The 22,828-nt window shown below is 36.4% G+C and overlaps 1 protein-coding gene across 3 annotated transcripts in view; it reads right to left on the reverse strand.

Moving 5' to 3' along the window:
- The window catches only part of Xrn1 (5'-3' exoribonuclease 1), a 100,120-nt gene that overhangs the window by 56,886 nt on the left and 20,406 nt on the right, over positions 1–22,828 (reverse strand). For all 3 annotated transcript variants that reach the window (XM_051206923.1, XM_051206914.1, XM_051206931.1), the window contains 13 exons: positions 22,538–22,620; positions 20,000–20,087; positions 19,747–19,915; positions 18,703–18,770; positions 18,210–18,347; positions 15,434–15,500; positions 15,127–15,232; positions 13,013–13,102; positions 9,767–9,923; positions 7,265–7,384; positions 5,387–5,556; positions 1,527–1,647; positions 1,336–1,434 (listed from right to left, as the gene is read on the reverse strand). In XM_051206923.1, the coding sequence (XP_051062880.1) occupies positions 1,336–1,434; positions 1,527–1,647; positions 5,387–5,556; positions 7,265–7,384; positions 9,767–9,923; positions 13,013–13,102; positions 15,127–15,232; positions 15,434–15,500; positions 18,210–18,347; positions 18,703–18,770; positions 19,747–19,915; positions 20,000–20,087; positions 22,538–22,620 (1,476 nt within the window). The remainder of the gene's footprint in view (positions 1–1,335; positions 1,435–1,526; positions 1,648–5,386; positions 5,557–7,264; positions 7,385–9,766; positions 9,924–13,012; positions 13,103–15,126; positions 15,233–15,433; positions 15,501–18,209; positions 18,348–18,702; positions 18,771–19,746; positions 19,916–19,999; positions 20,088–22,537; positions 22,621–22,828) is intronic.

Here is a 22,828-nt window from a genome sequence, read left to right on the forward strand (position 1 = left end):
CTGTCTCCAACCTCTTGAGGAATTTAACTGTATACCAGCAGCTCCCTCCCCCACAACCAGAACTCTTCTATAGACCAGGCTGGCCTTGAATTCACAGATATTCACCTGCCTCTGCTTCCCAAGTGCTAGGATTAAAGGCATGCACCACCAACGCCCAGCTTACCAGCAGCTTTTTAAATGGCGTTTTCTACTTGAACCACAGTACATAAAGTAATAACTGGGCTATTTTCTCAGTTTTCCTAAGACAGTATTATGCTAGTACATAATAAATATCCCAAATGCACAGTAGGTTTACTGTATACAATACAAGTTGTTATTTACAATGAACAATTGAGGGTATTAGAGTTTCTAGCTCTTGAAACTGTAGTTAAGAAAGGTTACTGGGACAGCTTTAGTTAAATATCTTAGTAACCACCTTATGATTTCATCATGATTAATTTCCCAAACCAACAACTTTCCTATTTTAACTTTTCTTGTCCATCAAACTACTATTACTAGCCCATTCCCTGGACAGCTCAGTTAGTAACTATTTCCTTGAAGAACTATTGCCACTTTGTTTATATCCTTATCATTTAAGACTACAAACTCTCAACTTGTTGGTTTTATTGTTTTCTTCAATTTGGTTTAGAATATTGCTGATAGATTAATCTTTATGAAGATATCAATTCAAAATGACAGTCAAAGGAGGAAAAAAATCCAAACTCTTTTGGCTGGTACTCAAGATCCCCCATAATCTGCCTCAGTTTATCTTCTAGCCTGATCTGTCACTACTCACAAATCCCTTTGCCAGTTAATTTTATCTGTTCCTTCCCCTCAAATACACAGCAACTCTTCAGGGACAAAAGTATTAAGAAATATTTCAAAAACAAAGGAAAAAAAAATTCCAGGCATTAGTGGTGCATGCCTTTAATCCCAGCACTAAGGAGGCAGACACAGGTGGATGTCTGTGAGTTTGAGGCCAGCCTGGTTTTATTCAGCGAGTTCTAAGACAGGCTCCAAATCAATACAGAGAGAAACCCTATGTCAGGAAAAAAAAAAAAAAAAAAAAAAAAGAGACAATGCATCCAAACTACTTATTTTGAAGTTGATATTCTCTTCTTGTCCTAATGCCTTTCAGCACCTAGCTCAAGCTCAAGCCTCTGCTCTACACCCTGGTCACTGTCCAGCAGAGTTCGTTTCCTCTTCATATCCCGTTATAGAAGCTCCTAGTGCCCCCTAATTCATGTGTCTGTGCTTCATCTTTAAAGCAGAATCTGAGCTACAGTTCATTAAATTTCTTTGTTAAACACCTTTGCAGGTATAAGTAGCTTTATGCATCACAAACAAAGTACTTACAAGTTCATCTGGTTCTGTGTTCACTGAGATTTCCAACATCATGTTCTCACCACGACTACTCTGCTGGAATACTTGAACACCACTTTTCTTCAAAAAAAACTTGAAAAGAATTCAAAGAATTTAGTTTAATTCTTAATGATCAGTTCAGTTTTAATAATGTGAAAAAAAATCTGAATTAAATAGCCACTGACTTTATGTTGGATGTGTTTCAAAGTAGGGAATCCACAGAAATATAATGCCTTCTGGTCAACTCTGGTTATTCTGTTCTTGTTTATGTCTACGTGCCAAGCATCTAATGATATTATTTTATACCTAGAAAATAAATCAAGGTATTTCACTTAAAATTCAAACATTACAAGCAATTACAATTTTCAGCTTTCTCCTGTTTCACAAGAATCATGGTTGCTTTAGAAAGGGGGATATATATAATGACATATGTCTGTAATTATAGCACTTGAGAAGGAGAAGCAGAATACAAGTTCAAGGCCATCATGAATTACATAATGACTAAGCAAGATACTGAGACCTAGAAACACACACACACACACACACACACACACACACACACACACACACACACACACACCCACCCAGAAGAGGAGAATTATTCTTTAAAGAAATCCAGGAATGGGCTGGAAAGATGGCTCAGAGGTCCTGAGTTCAATTCCCAGCAACTATATGGTATCTGACGACCATCTGTAATGAGATCTGGTGACCTTTTCTGGCCTGCAGGCATACATGCAGGCAAACCACTGTATACATAAGAAAGAAAGAAAGAAAGAAAGAAAGAAAGAAAGAAAGAAAGAAAGAAAGGAAGGAAGGAAGGAAGGAAGGAAGGAAGGAAGGAAGGAAGGAAGGAAGGAAGGAAGGAAGAAAGAAAAAAAGAAAGAAAGAAAGAAAGAAAGGAGGCATAGCGGTTTATATCTAAAATCCCAAACTAGAGATGCTGAGGCAGAAACACTGCTCTGAGCTCAGAGCTATCCTGGGCTATAGAATGAAATCCTTCCTCACAGGAAAAAACTGTGCTGACTCCCCTGGAGGCTTTAGAGCAGGCAAGGAAAATTGGTCCTCAAAGACAAAAATGAAACTCGGCTCAGACTGACTTTATTGTAACCAGGGCTTGACCACAGAATTTTACTTTAATCCTATTTAAGCACAGTACTATTTGGAAAAGAGTATTTGGATAACAATTAACTCAGTCCCAAGTGCACAAAAATTTAAGACATGTTTACACTGAGGTTCTTTATAAAGTACATCTAGATTCTTTCACAAGAATGGGTACTGTTGACTCAAACAGAGTCCCCAAGATTTAGGGTCTAGAGAGCTTGATTGAGGCAAAAATAACATCTGTGTGAGTCAGGATTGGTCTGGCTCTAAGATAACATAAGTCACTTTGTTTTTGAAATATTTTTAATACTTTTTTAATACTTTTAATACTTTTTTAATACTTTTGTCCCTGAACAGTTGCTGTGTATTTGAGGGGAAGGAACAGATAAAATTAACTAGATTTGTGAGTAGTGACAGATCAGGCTAGAAGATAAACTGTAAAACACAAGTGCATCTCTCATAAGAATGGTTTTAAGATCTAAAAGCAAACCTCAAGATTTAGGGGCAAAGGTCTTTAATAAGTAAAAACATAGATTCTGAGAGATATGGGCAGAGCCTGTCTCATCATCCTCAGCATCTCAGGAAGAGCAGCTTTCATTGAGGAAAGCTGTGCGTTGAACTTTCCTGGCTTATCCAGTGTTTGTCTGTGTGCACAGGCTACAGTTGATGTTTATTACTGTTTGGCTCTTTGGGGGGCCCACCATCCTGCTCCCAAATAAATCACATGGAAGCATCTTCTTTCTTATGAATGCCAGCCTTAGCTTGGATTATTTCTAGCCAGCTTTTCCTAAATTAAATTATCCCATTGACCTTTTGTCTCTGGGCTTTTACCTTTCTATATTCTATATATCTTTTTTCTTCTTGCTCTGTGGCTTGTTGTGTGGCTGGCCCCTGATGGTCTCCTTTCCTCCTTCTTTTCATGCTTTGTTCTTTTTCTACTTCTATTTATTCTCTCTGCCTGGCAGACCCACCTATTTCTCTCTCCTGCTTAGTTAGCTATTGGCGGTTCATCTCTTTATTAGATCAATCAGGTGTTTTAGGCAGGCAAAGTAACACAGCTTCACAGAGTTAAACAAATGCAACATCCAAGAATGTAACACATCTTTGCATCATTAACCAAATATTCCACAGTATAGATGAATGCAACACATCTTCAACTAATAATCTATAACACAAGATCTTTCTGTCTTCTACAAAAAACAAACAAAACAACAAAAACCAAATCAGGGGCGAAAGACAAAGACACAAAGATAAAGCCACTTGCTGCCAGTTTGATATCTTGAGTTTAATCCTTAGGGCCCATATTATAAAAAGAAAGAATTGACTCCCAAAAGTAGTCCTCTGATCTCCATATACTCATAGCATGCCCGTTTTCTCTCTCTCTCTCTCTTTCTCACACACACAGAGCGAGCGCGCGCGCGCGAGAGAGAGAGAGAGAGAGAGAGAGAGAGAGAGAGAGGGAGAGAGAGAGGTGGGAGGGAGATACAGGCACAAATGTAAAACAAAACATAAATTCTAAAATATCAAACAAAATAACCCTACAATAAAGCAAACAAAAACAAGGCAGAGCAGTCCAGCTTCTCTGTTGTTATCTAGTCTAGGTACAGCTAGGTCTGTAGATTACTAAGTAAAGGTTTTTATCCCACTAATTTAAAGCAAGCTACATATAATTTAATTTTTAAAAATTGAGGGGCTTGTCAATAGTGGTGCACACCTTTAATCCCAGCACTCAGGAGACAGAGGCAGGCAGATCTCTGACTTTGAGGGCAGCCTGGTCTACAAAGTGAGCTCCAGGACAGCCAAGGCTCCACAGAGAAATCCTGTCTCTAAACAAAGAAACAAAACAAAAACACAAATGAAAAAAATGAGGAGGAAGGAGATGGCTCAGGTAGTAAATTCTTGCCTCCCAAGCTTAAGGACTTAAGAAAAATCCCCAGCATCCAGTAAAAAGGTAGTTGTGGCAGCATGCCTCTGCAAGCCCAGTGCTAGGGAGGCAGAGGTAGGAGACTCCTGACTCCTGTACTTGCTGATCAGCCAGTTTAGACAATTTGGTGAGAGAACCAATCTCAAAAAAAAAAAAAAAAAAAAAAAAAAAAAGTACAGAATAATTGAGAGACATCAACCTCTGGTCTATACTCAAACACAAAAAGGGGAATATAAAGCATAATATAAATCTATATATCATGTTCTAAGAAAAGATTAACATCAGTTTAGTTTTCTTTGTATTTTTACAAAAAGCAATACCACAACTGAGAATTGTTCACTAAGTTGTCATTTACATACATGATTTTCAGAGAGGCAAGAGAAGAGAAAAAAACAGAGATGGCATTATATTGAGAAGAGAATGCAAAAATCAGATTCAAGGTAGGAAAATAGGGGTTCTCTCTCTCTCTCTCTCTCTCTCTCTCTCTCTCTCTCTCTCTCTCTCTCTCTCTCTCTCTCTCTCTCTCATCCCTAGCTGCTGGGTAGTTAGTTGATGGTTGTAAGAGGATAAGTTATCAAATAATGCTGGGAATAGAGAGTTGGACACTAAAAACAAAAATCACTAAACATTTAAAACAGAAATTGTCTAGACATAAAGTACAGGAAAAACCCCACAAAACTGTAGTAGAAGGAAAGAGAATTAGCACCTGCTCAAAGTAGGCAATGATATGATCCACGGGGAGAGACAATTTGATGCTTAGCAAGCTGGTGTCACTCACTAATTAATAATTTCGTTTTGGTACAAGGACTTGTTATGTTGCTGGTCTTGAAACCTGGGCTCATACAAGATTTTTCTACCCCAGCCTCCTAAGTAGCTGAACTATATGCTTGAACCACTATCTCAAGCTTACTGGATAGCAACTAATTATCACAAAATATTAATTCTTCATAGGTATTCAAACCTTTGTGTGTATATGGAAGTTCTTTTTTTTTATTGGGAAAAATTACATAATAACATTACCTTGTACAGCATCGTTCTATAGCAGGGAATTTTTCTGGCCATGGAGAGGAGTAGGTGAACTCTGTGTCTTTATCATACCAACACATTAGACATTCACTGTGTTGATTTCTTTTCCTTTCTTCCTTTTTGAGGGAGTGGTTACATGTTTCCATGGCTTCCAACAGTCGCTTCTGATGTAAAGAATATTAAAAGATTAAAAAATAAAATCTTGGGCTGATGGGGTGGCCCAACAGTTAAGGGCACTTGTTGCTGTCTGATGACTTGAGTTCAATCCCTGGGACACAATCGAGCAACATGTCAGGAATGAGAGCAAAACAAGAGTTCAGAGGCATTCTCAGGGACATAGCAAGTTCTCCACCAGCCTGACTTAAAACACAAAACAACAAAAAAGGTCTAGAGAGATGAAAGTTTGGAGTAAGAAGGTAATCTAGAAGCTGCCTCAGTGTAGAGGAGAAGATTCAGTATAAGAAGCAGACTTAAGAATCCAAAGACAGAGAGGAGAACTTGAAGGACAGGCTATGTATAACCATCATGTGGTGCCATCAGGATACCAAAGCACCAAAATGAAGAACCCATGGAATAAAAAAGTAAAAACTAAAAGCACAGACCAGCTATTCAATGAAATTATACCAGAGTATTTCCCAATTCTAGAGAAAGAAATGAACATCTAAACATAAGGGGCATTTAATTTTTACTTATTCACTGATGTACTGACTGGTGCACACACATGCAGGTATGCTTGCTTGTCTGAGAGATTAACATTGAGTGTGTCTTCTTCTATTGCTCTTCACCATATAACTGTTTTTATTTTATTTATTTTTAACCTACTCATTTTATGTGTGTAGGTGTTCTGCTCATATGTAAGTTTATGCACTATGCATGTGCCTATGGAGGCCAGAGGAAGGCAACAGATGCCCTAAAACTTGAGTTACAGATGATTGTAAGCAGCCACGTGGGTGCTGGAACCAAACCTAGGTCTCTTGGAAGAGCAGTCAGTGCTCCTCACTGCTAAACCATCTCTCCAGTCCCATTTTCGTTTTCAGAAATTAAACGTGTGTGTGTGTGTGTGTGTGTGTGTGTGTGTGTGTGTGTGTGTGTGTGTGTGTATGCATGGATGCCACAGCATATGTGTGGAAGAAAGACAAAAGAAAAGTAGGAAAGGAGCCAGGTGATGGTGATCCTAAATAAATTATCAAATAATATACCTCAAGGCTTTAGAAAAAGAATAAGGCATATAAAACAGTAGGTGACAAGAACTTCTTTAGAATTCAAGGAGATTGAGTGAAATTAAGAAATTTCTAACAGTAAAGAAAATATCTGCAAAGTTAAAAGATGGCCTATAAAGCCTATGAAAGCAGAAGAAAATCTTTGCTAGCCATTCTTCTGATAGGGGATTAACATCTAGAATCTATATTTGACCCTCAACAATTAAATAGAAGAAAATCATTTAATGAAGTAGACAAATGAACCAAATAGACAGTTCTCGAAAGAATAAATACAAAAGCTAATAAATGAAAAAATGCTCAACATTCTTTGCCATCAGGAAAATACAAATTAAAAGAACTCTATCTCACCCCAATTAGAATGACAATCATTAAAATAACAAATGATAGGGACTAGGAAGATAGCTCAGTTGGTAAAGTGATTAGATATAAAAACATCAAGATCTGGGTTTGATTCCTAGTTTGCCCATGTAAAAAGCTGGGCATGGTGGTGTACACTTGCAATCTAAGTGCTGGCTAGATGGAAACAAGTAGGTTTCCTATTAGACCAGTTGGATGGTGTCGGGAGAATGACATCTAAGATTATCTTTGGTCTATACACATATGCACATATAAAAAGACTATGTATTTATCCGTATTCATTTCATAAACTGACCTCATCAATAAAGGGTATTAATACCACAGCTTCCCATTCCTGTTGTTTCCCATTTAGATCAGTTTTAAAATCAGGTGGATAATATTCTATAATTGGTGAATCTTCACTGGTCATCAAATGCTGTGGAAATATAAACAGAAAAACAGATATTAGAGACACTATCAATGCAAATTTTCATTAACATACTTGGAATGTTTCCTTATCTTACTAGGTTGTAATATTGTATTTGGTACATTATAGTTTCCAACTAAATAAAACTTTATTTTGTTTTACTTTTGTTCTGAGACAGTGTCTCCCTAGTCTTGAAATTAGGACCACCTGGTGTCTGCCTCCCCAGTGTTGGGATTACAAGCTCATGTCAGCTTGTTCAGCAAACTGTTAAGAATTTCAATTTTACTGCCACACATTTCTTTTCTGTTTCTTTAACTTAGTTATGTACCAAAATTACTTTGTACTATGAATTCCTTCTCTTTCTCTCTCAATTCCTGTCTTGGGACAGAATTTAAGTAGTCCAGGCTGGCCTTGAACTCAAGGGCCTCCTGCCTCAGCCTCAAGAATGCTGGATTTATAGGTGTGCACCACCACACCCCTACTACTATTAGTTTTAATTCTGTATATTTGCTTAAAAACTTTTATTACATTTATGTATTTGTGTGTGCACATGCATCATCATGTACATGTTCATGGTGTGTATATGGAGGTCAGAGGACAACCTGTGGGAGTCTACTCTGTCCTCATAACACACAGACAGTGGGGATGGGAGTCACCAGGCATGCCAGAAAAGTACCTTTACTTGAGGAACTGCTTGCCAGCCCCATTTTTATTTTTCTATTGTCTTTTTACTCCATAACATCTATTACCTAAATTCTGTTTCGTTTTTTTTTTTACTTACAAGTTCAGTTCAATTACTTTCACTATTTCCAAGAGTTCTCCATTCCAACCTCAAATTAATAATTTATTTCCATGCCCTAATCGGTTGATTCTAGTAATATGATTACTAGCATCAAAGATCATCTAAAAAGGAAAAAAGGAAAATCCAAGACTCACAATACCATTAATAACAGTCTGATAACATAGGTTTTTATTACATTTTATAAAAAAGTAGACAAAGAAAGCATACCAATATCTTATGCAAAAATGAAAAGGGAAGATTATAAAATTAAAAAATGAGGAAGCATATTCCTAAAGTGACAATCTAAAATTTAATTGCTATTGCATGAACACTAAACAAATAAAACAAATGTGATTATAATATACTTATTGGCTAACAGTGGTAGGCTATCAAAGTTTAATGTAGCTGAAGGAGAAAACTAAAAAGACATCAGGGATATTTAAGAAAAAGTGGCTGAGGCCAGGGTCAAGCGCAGGCTTAGGCTCAGAAGAGGCAGACGGGAACATGGCAATGTTAAAGGAACAATGGGCTATGTGTTTGCATCTACTCCAAGTCATGGGACCAGACATGAAATGAGACCCTAGAAAAACTAAATTACTTTTATAATTTGTTTAGTATGCTTAGCGTGACTTTGGAAACCTGTCTTCCTTTTATTATATGAACTACATTAGTAAGAGAAAAGTCATTCAATTTGATAGAGTGGATGGGGGGATGGGAAGGGTGGGAGGTGGTGGGGTCGGGAGAAGGGGAGAGAGAGGGAACGGATTGATATGTAAAATGAAAAATAAACAGATAAATGAACGCTTAAAAATCTAAATATATGCTGGGGTGATACTGGTGTTAAGATAACAACTCATTAGAACCACCCTCATTTTAATAGTAGAGGATGATAGAAAACAGGAATTAATCTTCAAATATGTAGGAAAGGAGAAGTCATCTGATTTTCCTGTTTTAGCTTAACTTCTTCAGTGTAGAAATAAAGGTGTCCTTAAAGTGATAAAAATGAAGAAACTAGGTACTGAAAAGTTTATAGCGTTTGCATTTTTTAAAAAGTCAATTAAAAGTGAAGAAATGACTTGTCAAAGATTTGCTAAAAATGTAATGATGCATTTAACTCAAACACAAAATAAAACCAGGTGAGATGATGCACAACTCTGATCCCAGCACTTGGGAGGCAGACACAGGCAGATCTCTGTGATCAAGGCCAACCTGGCTTACAGTGAGTTCCAGGACAGCCAGAGCTACACACAGAAACACTGTCTCAAAAGGACAAAAGAAAAATAAAGAAACCTGAGCATAAGTATTGTCCAGGAGAAATATTTTTTTAATTAAATCAATATGGGCAGCAGTGTTTCTAGGTTTATATGAAGAATTAAATACAAAAAGATATTTAAGGAGTTGGCAAGGTGCTTTAGTGGTTAAAAGCCCTGTACAACTGTACATAACGCCAGTTCCAGGGAACCCAATGCCCTTATCTTTCGTCTGTGGGCACCAGAGGTGCATGTGGTACATACATAGATATACGTACATGCAAGCAAAACACCCACACTTATAAAAATAAATCCTTAAAAAAAGAATATTAAGAAAAATCATTCAATTCCAAAACCTACCTGGTAGCATGTAGGAAGCAAATTTTTACTAGCCGATGGAAGAACAGCAAGAAGCTGCTCAAATGGCTTGAAGGGTTTCCCTAATTCAAAATGGATTTTAAGCGTACTGATGTTGCGGATATCGGACAGGAAGGGTGCATAATGATAGGGATAATACCTATGAAAGAAAATGAGTTTTTAACTGAAAACTTTACACAAAATGGTCAACATTAAATTTTTCCTACATTTATTTAATAATATATAGGCATAATTAGAAACATAACTTCCATAATTCTATCACCTGAGTATAAGAAATTAGCATCTTTGTAAGCTTTGGCTCACAAGATAGCAATAAATATAGTATTTTCATATATACATTTTGATAGCTGGGGACCTAGAGATACGGTTTCACCTAGGAAGTCAGGACTGGCCTCAAATCACAATTTTCTTAAATGTGCATGGTGGCATTAGGGATGTTTCTTTTTAAATCCCCAATGTGGACCACAAATCTTTCAATCAATGTACTGGACAGTAATTAGGTAGTTAGAAGCTTCAGTCTAGACACTTGAACCTGGGACCTCAGAGCAAAGGGCTGGGCACTTAATATTCAGCAAATACTGGCACCAAAGCTATAATCACCTCTAAAGAAGAACAGTAGTAGGTGTGGGCTCATGCAGCCATATCAGTCAACTCTAAGAACCTCTGAGAACCTTTATCTTTGAATCAGTATACTGTAAATTAACCCCACACATTTTGTTTATAATATCTTCCTATTTTTTAACCACAGACATGTTTTAATAAGGCTTTGAACATAAAATTAAAGACATTTCACTAGACACATGGAGACAGAGACTTGGGATATATAGAGAGAAAGGAAAAGAGGGAGACTAAACTTTGTGTTTTTGTTTTTCTAGACAGGGTTTCTTTGTGTAGCTTTCGATCCTGTCCTGGAACTTGATTTGTAGACCAGGCTGGCCTCCCGAGTTATGGGATTAAAGACATGCATCACCAATGCCTGGCTGACTAAACATTTTTTAAGTGACATTTTATTTACTTTGTGTATGGGGATGTGCGTTCATGTGGAGGTCAGAAACTTGTGGGAGTCAGCTCTATCATATGGGTCCCAGGGCCTGAATTCAGGTTGTCAGGCTTGGTGGTAAGTGCCTTTCTTTACCTGCTTAGCCAACTTGCTTGCCTGAGAGACTCACATTCTGTAATCACAGAATATAGCTCTAACAGATGGGAAAGTTTAGAAGGCAGAATGGTATGGAATAGTGTAAAATATATTGACATTCTAAACAGATAGGCTTGATTTGATTAAAGTTTTCTGAGCTTAAATTTCATCCATAGCAAGTAGAAAATATTTACTCCAAGTATATGAAAATACAGTTTTGAAGTGCATGATTTTAGAGCTTGGCAATTAAACAGGAATTACTGGTATTTAGCTGTCATTGAAAATAACAAATAAGGATCTTTAAATTTAGATTATTCTTGAGAGAGGCCCAAGAATCTAAGAACTTCTTTTCAGAGCTGGCTAATAAGTGAATTAATACCTAACGCCACATTATTCTGCATTGTTTTGGGTTTCTTGACAATGTTCTGAAGAGAGCCTACCACACTGCTGTAAAGACAAATCAAACAGCTGTCATCACGATAGTCTTTATATATGCTGCTATACAATCTGGGCTTGGTTTTGGGCTGGGTTTTGTTTTTTCTCCCCCCACCTCTCTCTAGGCAAGTTTTTGGTATGCAATATAGTTGACCTTGAATTTGTGGTGTGTGTGCACCTCAGCCTCCCAAGTGATGGGATTACAGATACACGAGCTGCCACATCTGTTCTATTTTAGTGAATGAGTAGATGTAATTCACTAGGATCAGAAGTATTATGGATTTGATAATGAAGTATCACCCCCCTAAAATTCATGTACAGAAGCCTAGTTTCCACTTGTTATGCTATTTGGGGGGTTCTGGAAACTTTAGCAGGTGGGACTAATTTGGGTCACTGGGACATATCTTGAGCTTTCCTCTACCTTTCTCTCTACTTCCTGGTTACAATGAGGTATCAACTTTGCTCCTCCATGTCCACCCTGCCAGGACACTTTGTTTCACTAGAACCTAGAGAGGTGAGCACACGCCTTTAATCCCAGAACTCAGAAGGCAGAGTTCTTCGAGGTCAGCCTGATCTACAAAGTGAGTTCCAGGCAGGACAGCTTCCAAAGCTACAGAGAAACCCTGTCTCGAAAAAACCAGGGAGAGAGAGGGAGAGGGAGAGGGAGAGGGAGAGGGAGAGGGAGAGGGAGAGGGAGAGGGAGAGGGAGAGGGAGAGGGAGGGAGAGGGAGGGAGAGGGGGAGGGAGAGGGAGGGAGAGGGAGAGGGAAAGGGAGAGGGAGGGAGAGGGAGGGAGAGAGGGAGGGAGAGGGAGGGAGAGGGAGAGGGAGAGGGAGAGGGAGAGGGAGAGGGAGGGAGAGGGAGAGGGAGAGAGAGGGAAAGGGAGAGGGAGGGAGAGGGAGAGGGAGAGGGAGGGAGAGGGAGAGGGAGAGGGAGGGAGAGGGAGAGGGAGGGAGAGGGAGAGGGAGGGAGAGGGAGACTGGAGCTGGTTGGGCATAAACTGAACTCTGAGAGTCACAAAGATCTTTCTTCTTTTAAGTTGTTCAGTCAGGAAATTTGGCCAGTGAGAAAATCTGAGCAATATAGAAAAAGAGTAATGGTGAAGACTACTATTTTTAGTAACATAAATAAAGCCTTTTTTCAGCCACACATATAAGTAGTTTATGCTTCAGAAATTATTCATGTTAAAGAGTACTGTTTTTTGAGTATATAAAATATTACCAACACCCTCATGTAAACTATCACTCAGACTCAAACAGTTGTTAAGACACTGTCATTCATAATGGATTCTTTCATTTTTACTTTTCTGGTGGCAAAAAGAATCAAACCCCAGACTTCACGTATGCTAGATAAGTACTCTATTGTGGAATTATAACCATGATTTTCTCTCTCTCTGGTACTGGAGAACAAAGCTAGAGTTTCATTCAAGTACTTTATTGACAAGTAATACCTCAAGCCCATGTTGATTGGGAATGATAAAGTATTTTGCAACTTTAGATCAACAATGACTAGGTCTATAAATATCTTTCTTAGTCAAAAGTCTATAAAGTATTTTCATTTAAAAACAGACTATATTTAATTTAATATGAAAGTCATATAAAAGAGATGTGTAAATGAGACTTTACTAGTAGGAACCATTATAAAATGAGATGACTTTACCAGCTCCAGGATTGGACTCCATGATAGTAATAGTGTAAGATCCACTGTATAGCCTGAACATAACAAGCAGCTTGATCAGCCAGAAACTCACTGAAACACAAAGGAGTATTTTCATTATAACGCTGTTTTCTGAAGATAGGCCAATGTATTCAGTGTATTTTTAATACATAAAAATTATAAACAGAAAAATTCCAAAATATTTACAATTTCATCTTGTCACATGAAAGGATGTTTTATAGTTTTGTAAGCCAACTATCAATATAGTTAACCCTGATATGCATACTTAAGGTGTCAGTATGTCATATTTTTGCCTTAAGGTTGGAAGATTCATCTAATGAACTGTCTTCAAAGTGGTACTGTCACTCTCTTAAATAGTGGGAATGAGAATAAACCCAGAAGTTATTAGAAATCTGGTGATAGCATTTACAACACCTTTTAAAAAGTTTCTCAAAAGCCAAATGCAATTGTTAAGATTTGGGTTAAACAAACCTTCAAATCACCATAACAAAACAAGCAATAGTCTAAAGCCAAAATAATCACTTAGAAATATTTTATCTCTGTATTTCTGGTAGGTATGCGTATATCTTCAATTGTCTTATTATTAACTCAGTTGTGTGTGTGCATGCCATGTACTTGTGTGGAGGTCATGAGACAACTTTCAGGAGTTGGTTCTCTTTGTAGGTATGCTTTTAAACAGACACATAATACTTTCTTACTTTAAACAAGTATTTCCTGATTGCTAAAAATCTGGATAATGAAGAAAGTCATTCTTGTCATCTTCTAGAAATTACTCATTTCAGTCTGCTGCTTTTCAGTAACTGCTGAGATGGGCCACGCTATCTTATCCAGTGAATTTCTGGGATCCAGTGATCCTGTGGGCTCGGCTTCCCAAATAGCTCAGTCAGGCCATGTACTACTACCTGTGTTAGTTTTTCTCATTTATCCAATTTTTAAAAAGTACCAATAAATATGTGTATTATAAGTATGAATGACTGTGTTTCCTGTTTTTAGATTATAAGCATCTTTGTGAGTTGTGGGGAAGTTTTTGCAACCACCACTGATTCTAGAGATAGGGAGAGGAGAGATGGTGAGCCAGCAGTTACTGGGCCTTCCTTTTTTAAAGAGATCTTTCTATGGAGCTGAGCTGGCTTTCAACTTTCATCCTCCTGCTTTGGCCTCCTGACTGTACTCAAGTGTCACAAGTCCTGGCTCTATGATGGTGCTTCTTATTAGACTTTAAAAAAATTTATAAGGTAGCCATGACTAACCTGGAACTTGCTTATGTTAAGTTTTTCAATTTCAGACTTGTAGCAATCCTACTGCCTCTGCTTTCTGAGTACTTCCCAAGGGATCGCAGGTACTTGCTATTATGTTGAACCCTAGACATTTATTACTATTTTTTTCTGATATTGGAAAACAAACTTAGGGATTCACAGAGTCTAGGCAAGCACCCTTCCACTCAATCCACTTATTGAACATATAATAATTTTAATATTTTAGTATTTTAAATAACTTTATAATACATATAAGGACATCTCATTTGCTAATTAAATCTTTTAAAGTCATTTTTTATGCATGTGTAGTGTGCATGCTTGCATGTGTGGGTATACATGTGTGTATGAGGGTGCTTGTACACATGTGTACTTGTTTGTTGAGGCCAGAGATCAATGTTGGGTATTTTCTCAATTGCTCTCCACCTTATATATTGAGGAAGGGTCTTTTGCTGAACCCAGAGGTCACCAATTTGGCTATTCTAGTTAGCTGGATGATACTGGGGACATCTGCTTCTACATTCAGCACACTCTCCTGAGCTCTAGGACCGTAGGTGGGCTGCCACACCTACTTTGGCATTTACATTAGTGCTAGGGATGAGAACTTGGGTCCTCAGGTGGTGGGGAAAATGCTAGCCACAATGTCATCCCTACCCACCAAGCCATCTCTCTAGTTTATCTCATCAGCAATTGTTATCACAGAAATAGAACACATGTCAGGATGAAATGCTTAATTTAAGAAACCAATAAATCTTCACTACTTCATTAAAATCATGTTGTTTTCTGAAAAACTACGAAATCTACTTTTTCTACTGCAAAGTAAAACAAACATAAAAAGCATACTCAGATACTACATCAACCCCCATCTTCGTCATATAGTATGTTCTTTTATATTGTCTAAATTCAGTTTCAAACAGATCATCATCTTCAGTCTCATCTTCAAAATTATCTGTGAGAAAAAGCAGAAATATATGACTGATAAATATGAATATTGTTTTCTACCTAATGTTGCAATCAATGCATATCAAAATTGATACTTATAACCATCATAGGAATTTACCCAATACAATATTGCTGGGTTAGTTTTAATAAAGGGAATGTGTAAAACTATGTGTCAAGGAAATAACAGTAAAACACAGTATGGTCTCACCTTTAGAAGCCGCTCCTTCACCTTCACTTTTGTCTAAAGCAGCCAAACTTAAAGAATTTTCCTGGCCCTATAAAAATGATAAATTATCATAAGATAAACAATAAGATATGTTTCCAAGTCAGACATGTAAAAAGGAAATTAGAAAAATACTAAATACAACTGAAATGATCTTTAAGAGATACTCTGTAGCAGCTTACTTTAAAAATAAGATTTAAAAAAAGCCTTGAAACTATGTTTTTTTGGTTATCAATTGTTTTCTAAATTATACATTTTTATTAGACAGAACTGATATATAATAAATGATTATCAATAACATAAAAGCATATGTAATTATATATACCAAGACCAAGAATATCTAAAAATTTATCAATTACAATATAATCAAAAACAAAAGTAATTTTACAGCTTATCAATTGAACATCATTAGACACCAAATTTTGAGCTGCTGCTAATACAACGTATCTGTTTAAGCTTGACTTCAATGAGCACTTTCTGAATCTCAGAATCTTGTCTTTCTTAAGACTATTCTTCTGACCTACTACTGTGTCATTCATGTTCTGCCCATCTGTTTTTATTTTTATGATCTTAACCTTTCCTCTCATGTTTCTGATAGCCTAGCCATCAGCAGCGACTTCCATTAGCTTTTCTTTATACACATCTGGCTTCTACCAGCTTCATGATCATGGGATCATGTATGCATGTATTTTTAATATAACTCACATATTCCTTGAAGACTGGTAAAGTTAATGAAGTTTAAGGACTGAGCTAAAGTAAAGGGGCTAGGAGTTATTAACATGTAGGTTTTGTGAATACAAGTTTCTGCCATAGTTACAAAGTTTCTTCTTTCTTTCCCTTCCCTTTCTTTCTATTTAAGATAGCCTTACTATGTGGTCTAGGCCTGACCTGAAATTCAAGATCCTCAAGTCTCTGCATTTCAAGTGAGATTTATAGGTATGTACCATCACACCTAGCACAAAGCCTGTTTTCTTAGGAGAAATAAATGTGGTGGAATCAAACAGATTCTTGCTAAGTTCCACTAAAAAAGAGCTATGCACATATGTCAGTTGGGGAGATAGCTTGGTGGATGAAGCACCTGATGCCAAATGTGAGGACTGGAGCTAGATCTCCAGCACCCATGTAGAAAGCCAGACAGCTGTGTTGGCTGCATGGAATCCCAGCACTCATGAGCAGTCACAGGAGATACCCTGAGTTAGGTGGGTAGCACACTAGCTGGGATTTGAAAGCTATAAGTCAGCTATGGTTCACCTGCTTCAATAAACAAAGTGAAGAACAACTGAGAATGACAATTTTAGGTCTCCACATGCACCAATGCACACATGCACTCACAAATACAAATATACACAAACACCACACACATAAATGTGAAACAAATGAAAAAGAAATAGAAAACTGTGCCAGAGAAAATCAGGATATTGACATTTCCTAGGGGAAAACTTACTAGTCTTGAGCCTAAATAGAGCCAGGATCCCATCATTATGGAGAGGCTCAAGAAAAGTTGACATCTCTTATACAAACTAACACAAGCAAGACAATATTCAATTAGATATGTTCTGTAGACACTAAAATATTCTAAGGGAGTCTATCATTCATTATTAATCAGAAACATTACTAAATATTGTACTATTTTAAAAAGATTGATTTATTTATATTTTGTGTATCTAAGTGTTCTGTTTCAAGTATCTAAGTGTACTGCAAAGCATGCCTGATACCTGTGGAGGCCAGCAGAGGGTGATGGATACCTTGGAACTGAGTTACAAATGGTTGTAAGATGACACATTCATGCTGGAATAAAACCTGGGTCCTTTGCAAGAGTAGCAAGTCCTCTTAACCACTGAGCCATATTGCTAGCTCAGTGGTTATTGTTTTATTTATCTATTCTTTTTTTTAAAAGTAATTTATTTATTTTATTTCATGTGCATTGGAACTGGAGCTGTGAGCTGCCATATGGGTGTTGAGAATCGAACTTAGGTCCTCTGGAAGAGCAGTCAATGCTCTTAACCACTGAGCCTTATTTAACTATTCTTAATCAGTCTACTGCTGACTTAGTATCACAAAATTAAATGCTATAAATATTCACATTTAACAAACTAGTTTAAGACCACCACGTACTTATTATAAATCCCAATATTTAGATGGAGGCAGGAGATCAGGACCACCCTAAAGTACATGACACTTGATCTCAAATAAACAAACAAATAAAAAGAAACCTCAAATGTCTCAAGTAAACATAAACTAATCCAGTGGTCTGCTGTTTTCAAATAATGCAACTTAAATAACTGATTTTAAAAGTTAACTTACTGACTTCTTAAATTTTTACACACACACGTGCGCGCGCACACACACACACACACACACACACTGTCTGAATGTATGTATTTGCACCACCCACATGCATTACTGGTATCCAGGGAGGTCAGAAGAGGATGGGAGATCCCCTGAAACTGGAGTTACGGGAACTGAACTTGGGTCCACTGCAAGTGCTCTTAACTGCTGAGCCATTCTCACTAGCCCTATTTATTGGCTTCTTGAGAGAGGAAATCTAATGCTATTCCTTAGAGGTAAAAACAAAAAAACTCATATTTATGATATGAGAGAAACTCAGAGTGACAGAAATCAAAACAATTTTAGATGCTCATGGAGAAGAAGAAATGAAAATGAAACAATCCCCTGAAACCTAAGGAAAATAAAAAACAAGGAATATTAGTTTTTACCATTACAGTTGATAAAGAAAACAGTAACACAAGAAATTGGTCACCTTTGATTTTCTCTTTTCCTTGCAGTTCTTGGCTTCTTCGGCGGCCACACCTGCTGCTTCATTGAGATATTTATTACCAACTTTGCTTTCAAACCACTTGAGGTCCACAAAAACTTCACTGAAGTGCTCGCGATCAAACTGAACAAAAATAATGCTATCTTAAGACAATTTAAACACATGTGGGAGAGTTAAAAAACTAAATTTCTAACAGAAACTATTTCTGGGGCATACAAAATAGAAGAATGTTTACACAAACACACACAAAATATCATTAACTTGGATAAATAATGTTTATGTACACACACACACATACAATATCTTTAACTCTGAATATTAAACATAAGTAACTAAAGTAAAATAATTCAAGTAAAATTATACAGAATGAACAATCAGAACAAAGATACAAAACAGTTTTTTTTTCTGATATTAACTAAATGATTCATGACAACTTACAGCTGTTATAGAAAAGGGGGGGAACCTTGTAGTTACTTACATCTGACAGTTTCACAAGGTATCTCTCAAATCGAGGTAAGTTGAGATGTCCACTTTCATTAATATAACCTAAAATGAACCAAATCTAAATTTGTAGTATAAACTGACATTATTTTAGCTGTATAAAATTCTTTCCCAAACTGTTGAATAATTCTTTTAATGAAGAAAACCTTTGTTTTAGCTGTCTATAACCTTTATATTATTGTATTTTTAGGTACTGAAGTAAAATATTAGAAATTCCAGGTTACATAATGATAATGCTTCCATACTTCCAACCATATTTCTAACAACCTCATATGTATTACAGTCTATCTGGATCATTTAACTTGACATATTAACGTAAAAACAGGTGTAGCTAGCTGGCTGTGGAGGCACACACCTGTATCATATCATATTTAGGTTACATAGGCTGTGGCAGAAGGATTTTGAGTTTGAGGTCAACCTGGGAATATACAGTATGATTTTGCTTCAAAACGAAAAAGAAAAGAAAGGAATAATTTCCTACAATTTAGAGGAATTGCTTACCAAAAAAAAAAAAAAAAAAAAAAAAAAAGTGGCTCATATTAAATACTTTTATGTACATTTAGAACAAATGGATTTCTACAATGAAATATGAATGGAATGAAATGAAAATAACGAGGTTTGCGTGTTTTCTTAAGGAATTAGAGGTTAATCAGAGGTTATTTACCTGTAGTCAGGTCTGTCCATCCATCCATACATCCATCTATCCATCCACCCACCCACCCATCTACTTATTTATGGTTTTTCAAGACAGGATTTCTCTGTGTAGCCCTGGCTGTCCTGAAACTCTGAGATCCACCTGCTTCTGTCTCCCAAGTGCTGGGATTACATGTGTGTGCCACCACCACCCAGCCCTGTAGTCAGTTTTAGTGACCACTGAAAATGACAACCTCAGTGCCTGTCACTTAGACTAAAAGAAACCCATAATGTTTTCCTAATTAGGACATGCATGCAATCATCTAATAAGCAGAGGTAAATCTCTAGGGTGAGATAGCACTATATTAGCAATAAAGTGTGGTCTTACCTCCAAGTTCTGGCAGGATGGCAATGTATGTTCCGTAAAGAAGAGGCAGTGCATCATGATTAATATGCAAATGAGGTAGATGAGGGATAAAATCATTGCCAACAAGAAATCCCATCAAAATCCAATCATCTATAATTTTTTCAATATCATACTTAAATGTGATCTTTTCCTAAGGCAAAATGGAGAATAAATTGAAATCCTATAGAGATTTCTGTATGCAAAAAACTGTGTCCATGGCTATTTTAATACTTACTTTTAATGCTGAAAATTCATAATCAATATATTCTCTCATTAAAGACAAGTGTAGGAGGTGAAACGTCGTTTCTTCTGGTGCACAAACCCTGTAATTAGTCAAGTGATCAAAACAGAGTGGTCCAACTTGAAAAATGTAGCAATGGCTAAGTAAAAGTTATCATTAAGAGATAATTCTTATATTTAAAGTAAGTAATTTACATAAAATTATATGAGAATTCCATTATAATAGGTGAAACATGATAAAGTTCAAAATAATTGGTTTACATTATACTCTTGGTGGAAGGATTTAAATATACAATACATATAAGAAACTATTGTGATCTGGCCCACTTACTACTGCTCACTGTAGGAAGTGTACAAATTAGTGAGGGGGTGTGTATAGATATACACTTAAATTTATGCAATATAGTTTATCTATTGCATTGGATAGGATGCTATATTGGCATTCCAAGTTTAGCAATTAAAAAATAATATTATCTAAATAGATAATACATAAGCAATATTTATGAGAATAATCTAAGGGCAGTTCAACATAAGGAAACCAACATCTTATAGCACACGAATAGAGTGAAGGGGAAAAATTTCCATGATCATTTTGCAGAAAAAGCATTAAACATTCTCCTGTGATAACATTGAAATGCAAGTACTCAGGAGGCAGAAGCTGAAGGAAAACGAGTGTGAGGCCAGCCTGGTCTACATGGAATTTTGGCTAGGTTGGCCTATAGAAAGAAACTGTGTTAAAATTAGAGAGAGTGGGCTAGCAAGAGGCTCATTGGGCAAAGATACTTGCCATTAGGTCAGATGGCCTGAATTTGATCTCCAGAGGCTGACAGACAGGCTGTCCTCTGACCTCCACACATGGCATTACATGTGTGTGCACACATACACATTCATTCTCTCTCTCTCTCTGTCACACACACCCACACCCACACACAATGTAAAATATACTCTCAAGAAAAGAGAAAAAGAGCTATATAGATAAATTTCCTTAATATGACAAAGGACATTTATGAAATCACATAATTAACATTATAGGGTGAAAACATTACCCCTAAGATCAGGAATAAGACAAGGATACCTACTTTACCACAGCTATTCAACACACCATAGCTATTCAACACTGTTCTTTAACTTCTAGCCAGGACAATGAGGCAGGAAAGATAAAGAAATGGAATTAAAATTGGAAAGGGATAAGTACAATTTTATCTGTTTTCAGATGGTGTGATTCTACACACAGAAAACTCCATAGAATATATAAAAACATATTAGTGCTAATAAACAAATAACACATCTATAGGGAACAAGATAGGTAGTATTTCTGTACACCATCAAAGGACAAACCAAAGGGAAATTAAGAAAATTGTTTCAGGGACTGGACAGATGGCTCAGGAGTTAAGAGGACTTGGGTTCAGTTCCCAGAACCCACATGGTGTTACACAACCATCTGTAACTCTAGTTATGGGATCTGGTTTGGTGGGTACCACACATGCATGTGGTGCATATACATATGTGCAAGCAAAACATTCATGCACCTAAAATAAAATAAAAAAATCTGAAAATATAATTCCATATGCAAATGGCATCCAGAAGATTTAAATACTTAGAATAAACTTAACCAAAAAGTATTATCAGGGAAACTACAAAGTTTTGCTGAAAGAAATGGAGACACAAAATGAGTGTGCATGGATTAAAAGGCTCAACATCAAGATCTTTTAAAAGATCTACAGATTTCTTAGATCTTTCTTAAAGCTATTCCTATCAAAAAATCCCAGTGATATTTTTCACAAAAATAGGGGAAAAAAAAATCTATCCTTAAAAAACAAAAAAAGAAAACAAACACACCATGCTTTCAAGAGACCCTAAACATGCAAAATAATCTTGGAAAAAGAATAAATTTGGGTTTAATTTTTCTTGATTTCAATGTTAACTACATTAAAATCTACATGAATACACCAGTAAGGTTATAAAGACAGGTATATTAGACCAAGGAATAAAGAGTTAAACATAAGAAATAAAACTATGCATACACGAGCAAATGATTTTCAACAAGAAACCAAAACGTTCAATAGGGAATGGACAATTTTCTCAACAAATAGTGATATAGGAAGGAAAATTTAGTTTCCACATACAAAGAATGAAATTGGATTTTTACCTTATACTATACACAAATACTAATTCAAAATGGATCGATGACTGCGTAAGCTAAAACTATAGATCTTGGAGTGGAGCATAACTCAGCAGCTGAGTGCTTACCACTGAGTGCAAGCTCAGCATTACAAAATAACCAAAGCCCCAAAAAACAAAATAAACCCTCTATTGAACTTTTAGAATAAAACATAGGGGTAACCTTTATGACATTCGATTTGACCATGTTTTCTTGGACACTACAGACATTAAAAGCATAGGCAATAAAAGAAAAAGATAAACTGGACTACATCAAAATAAGCATCTGTGAATTAAGAGAAAATATATATCTATAAAGGAGTAATTACTAGCCATGCTTAATTTTTGTTCCATCCTCCAACATATGATTTACCTTTGTGTTTTTTTTCCACCAAACCGAACTTCTTCTCTTAAGAGAGAAAAATGTGCCTCGTGACTTGTTAATCCAAGCATGATCTATTGAAAAATAATTATGAAATATTTTTATTCTACCTTTCTTCATAACATTAGATTTACAAAAGCTACTTAATAAAATTTCTAAGTCAAAATGTGAATATTAAAATCAAATATGCAGATATCACAACCAATCACAGGACATGGATGGAATCAAGTAAGTACACTTATCTATGTTCACCTTGGAGCCCATGAGCTTTTTAACTGACAC

This window comes from Phodopus roborovskii, unplaced genomic scaffold (genome assembly GCF_943737965.1).
Source record: "Phodopus roborovskii unplaced genomic scaffold, PHOROB, whole genome shotgun sequence".
Classification (NCBI taxonomy): domain Eukaryota; kingdom Metazoa; phylum Chordata; class Mammalia; order Rodentia; family Cricetidae; genus Phodopus; species Phodopus roborovskii.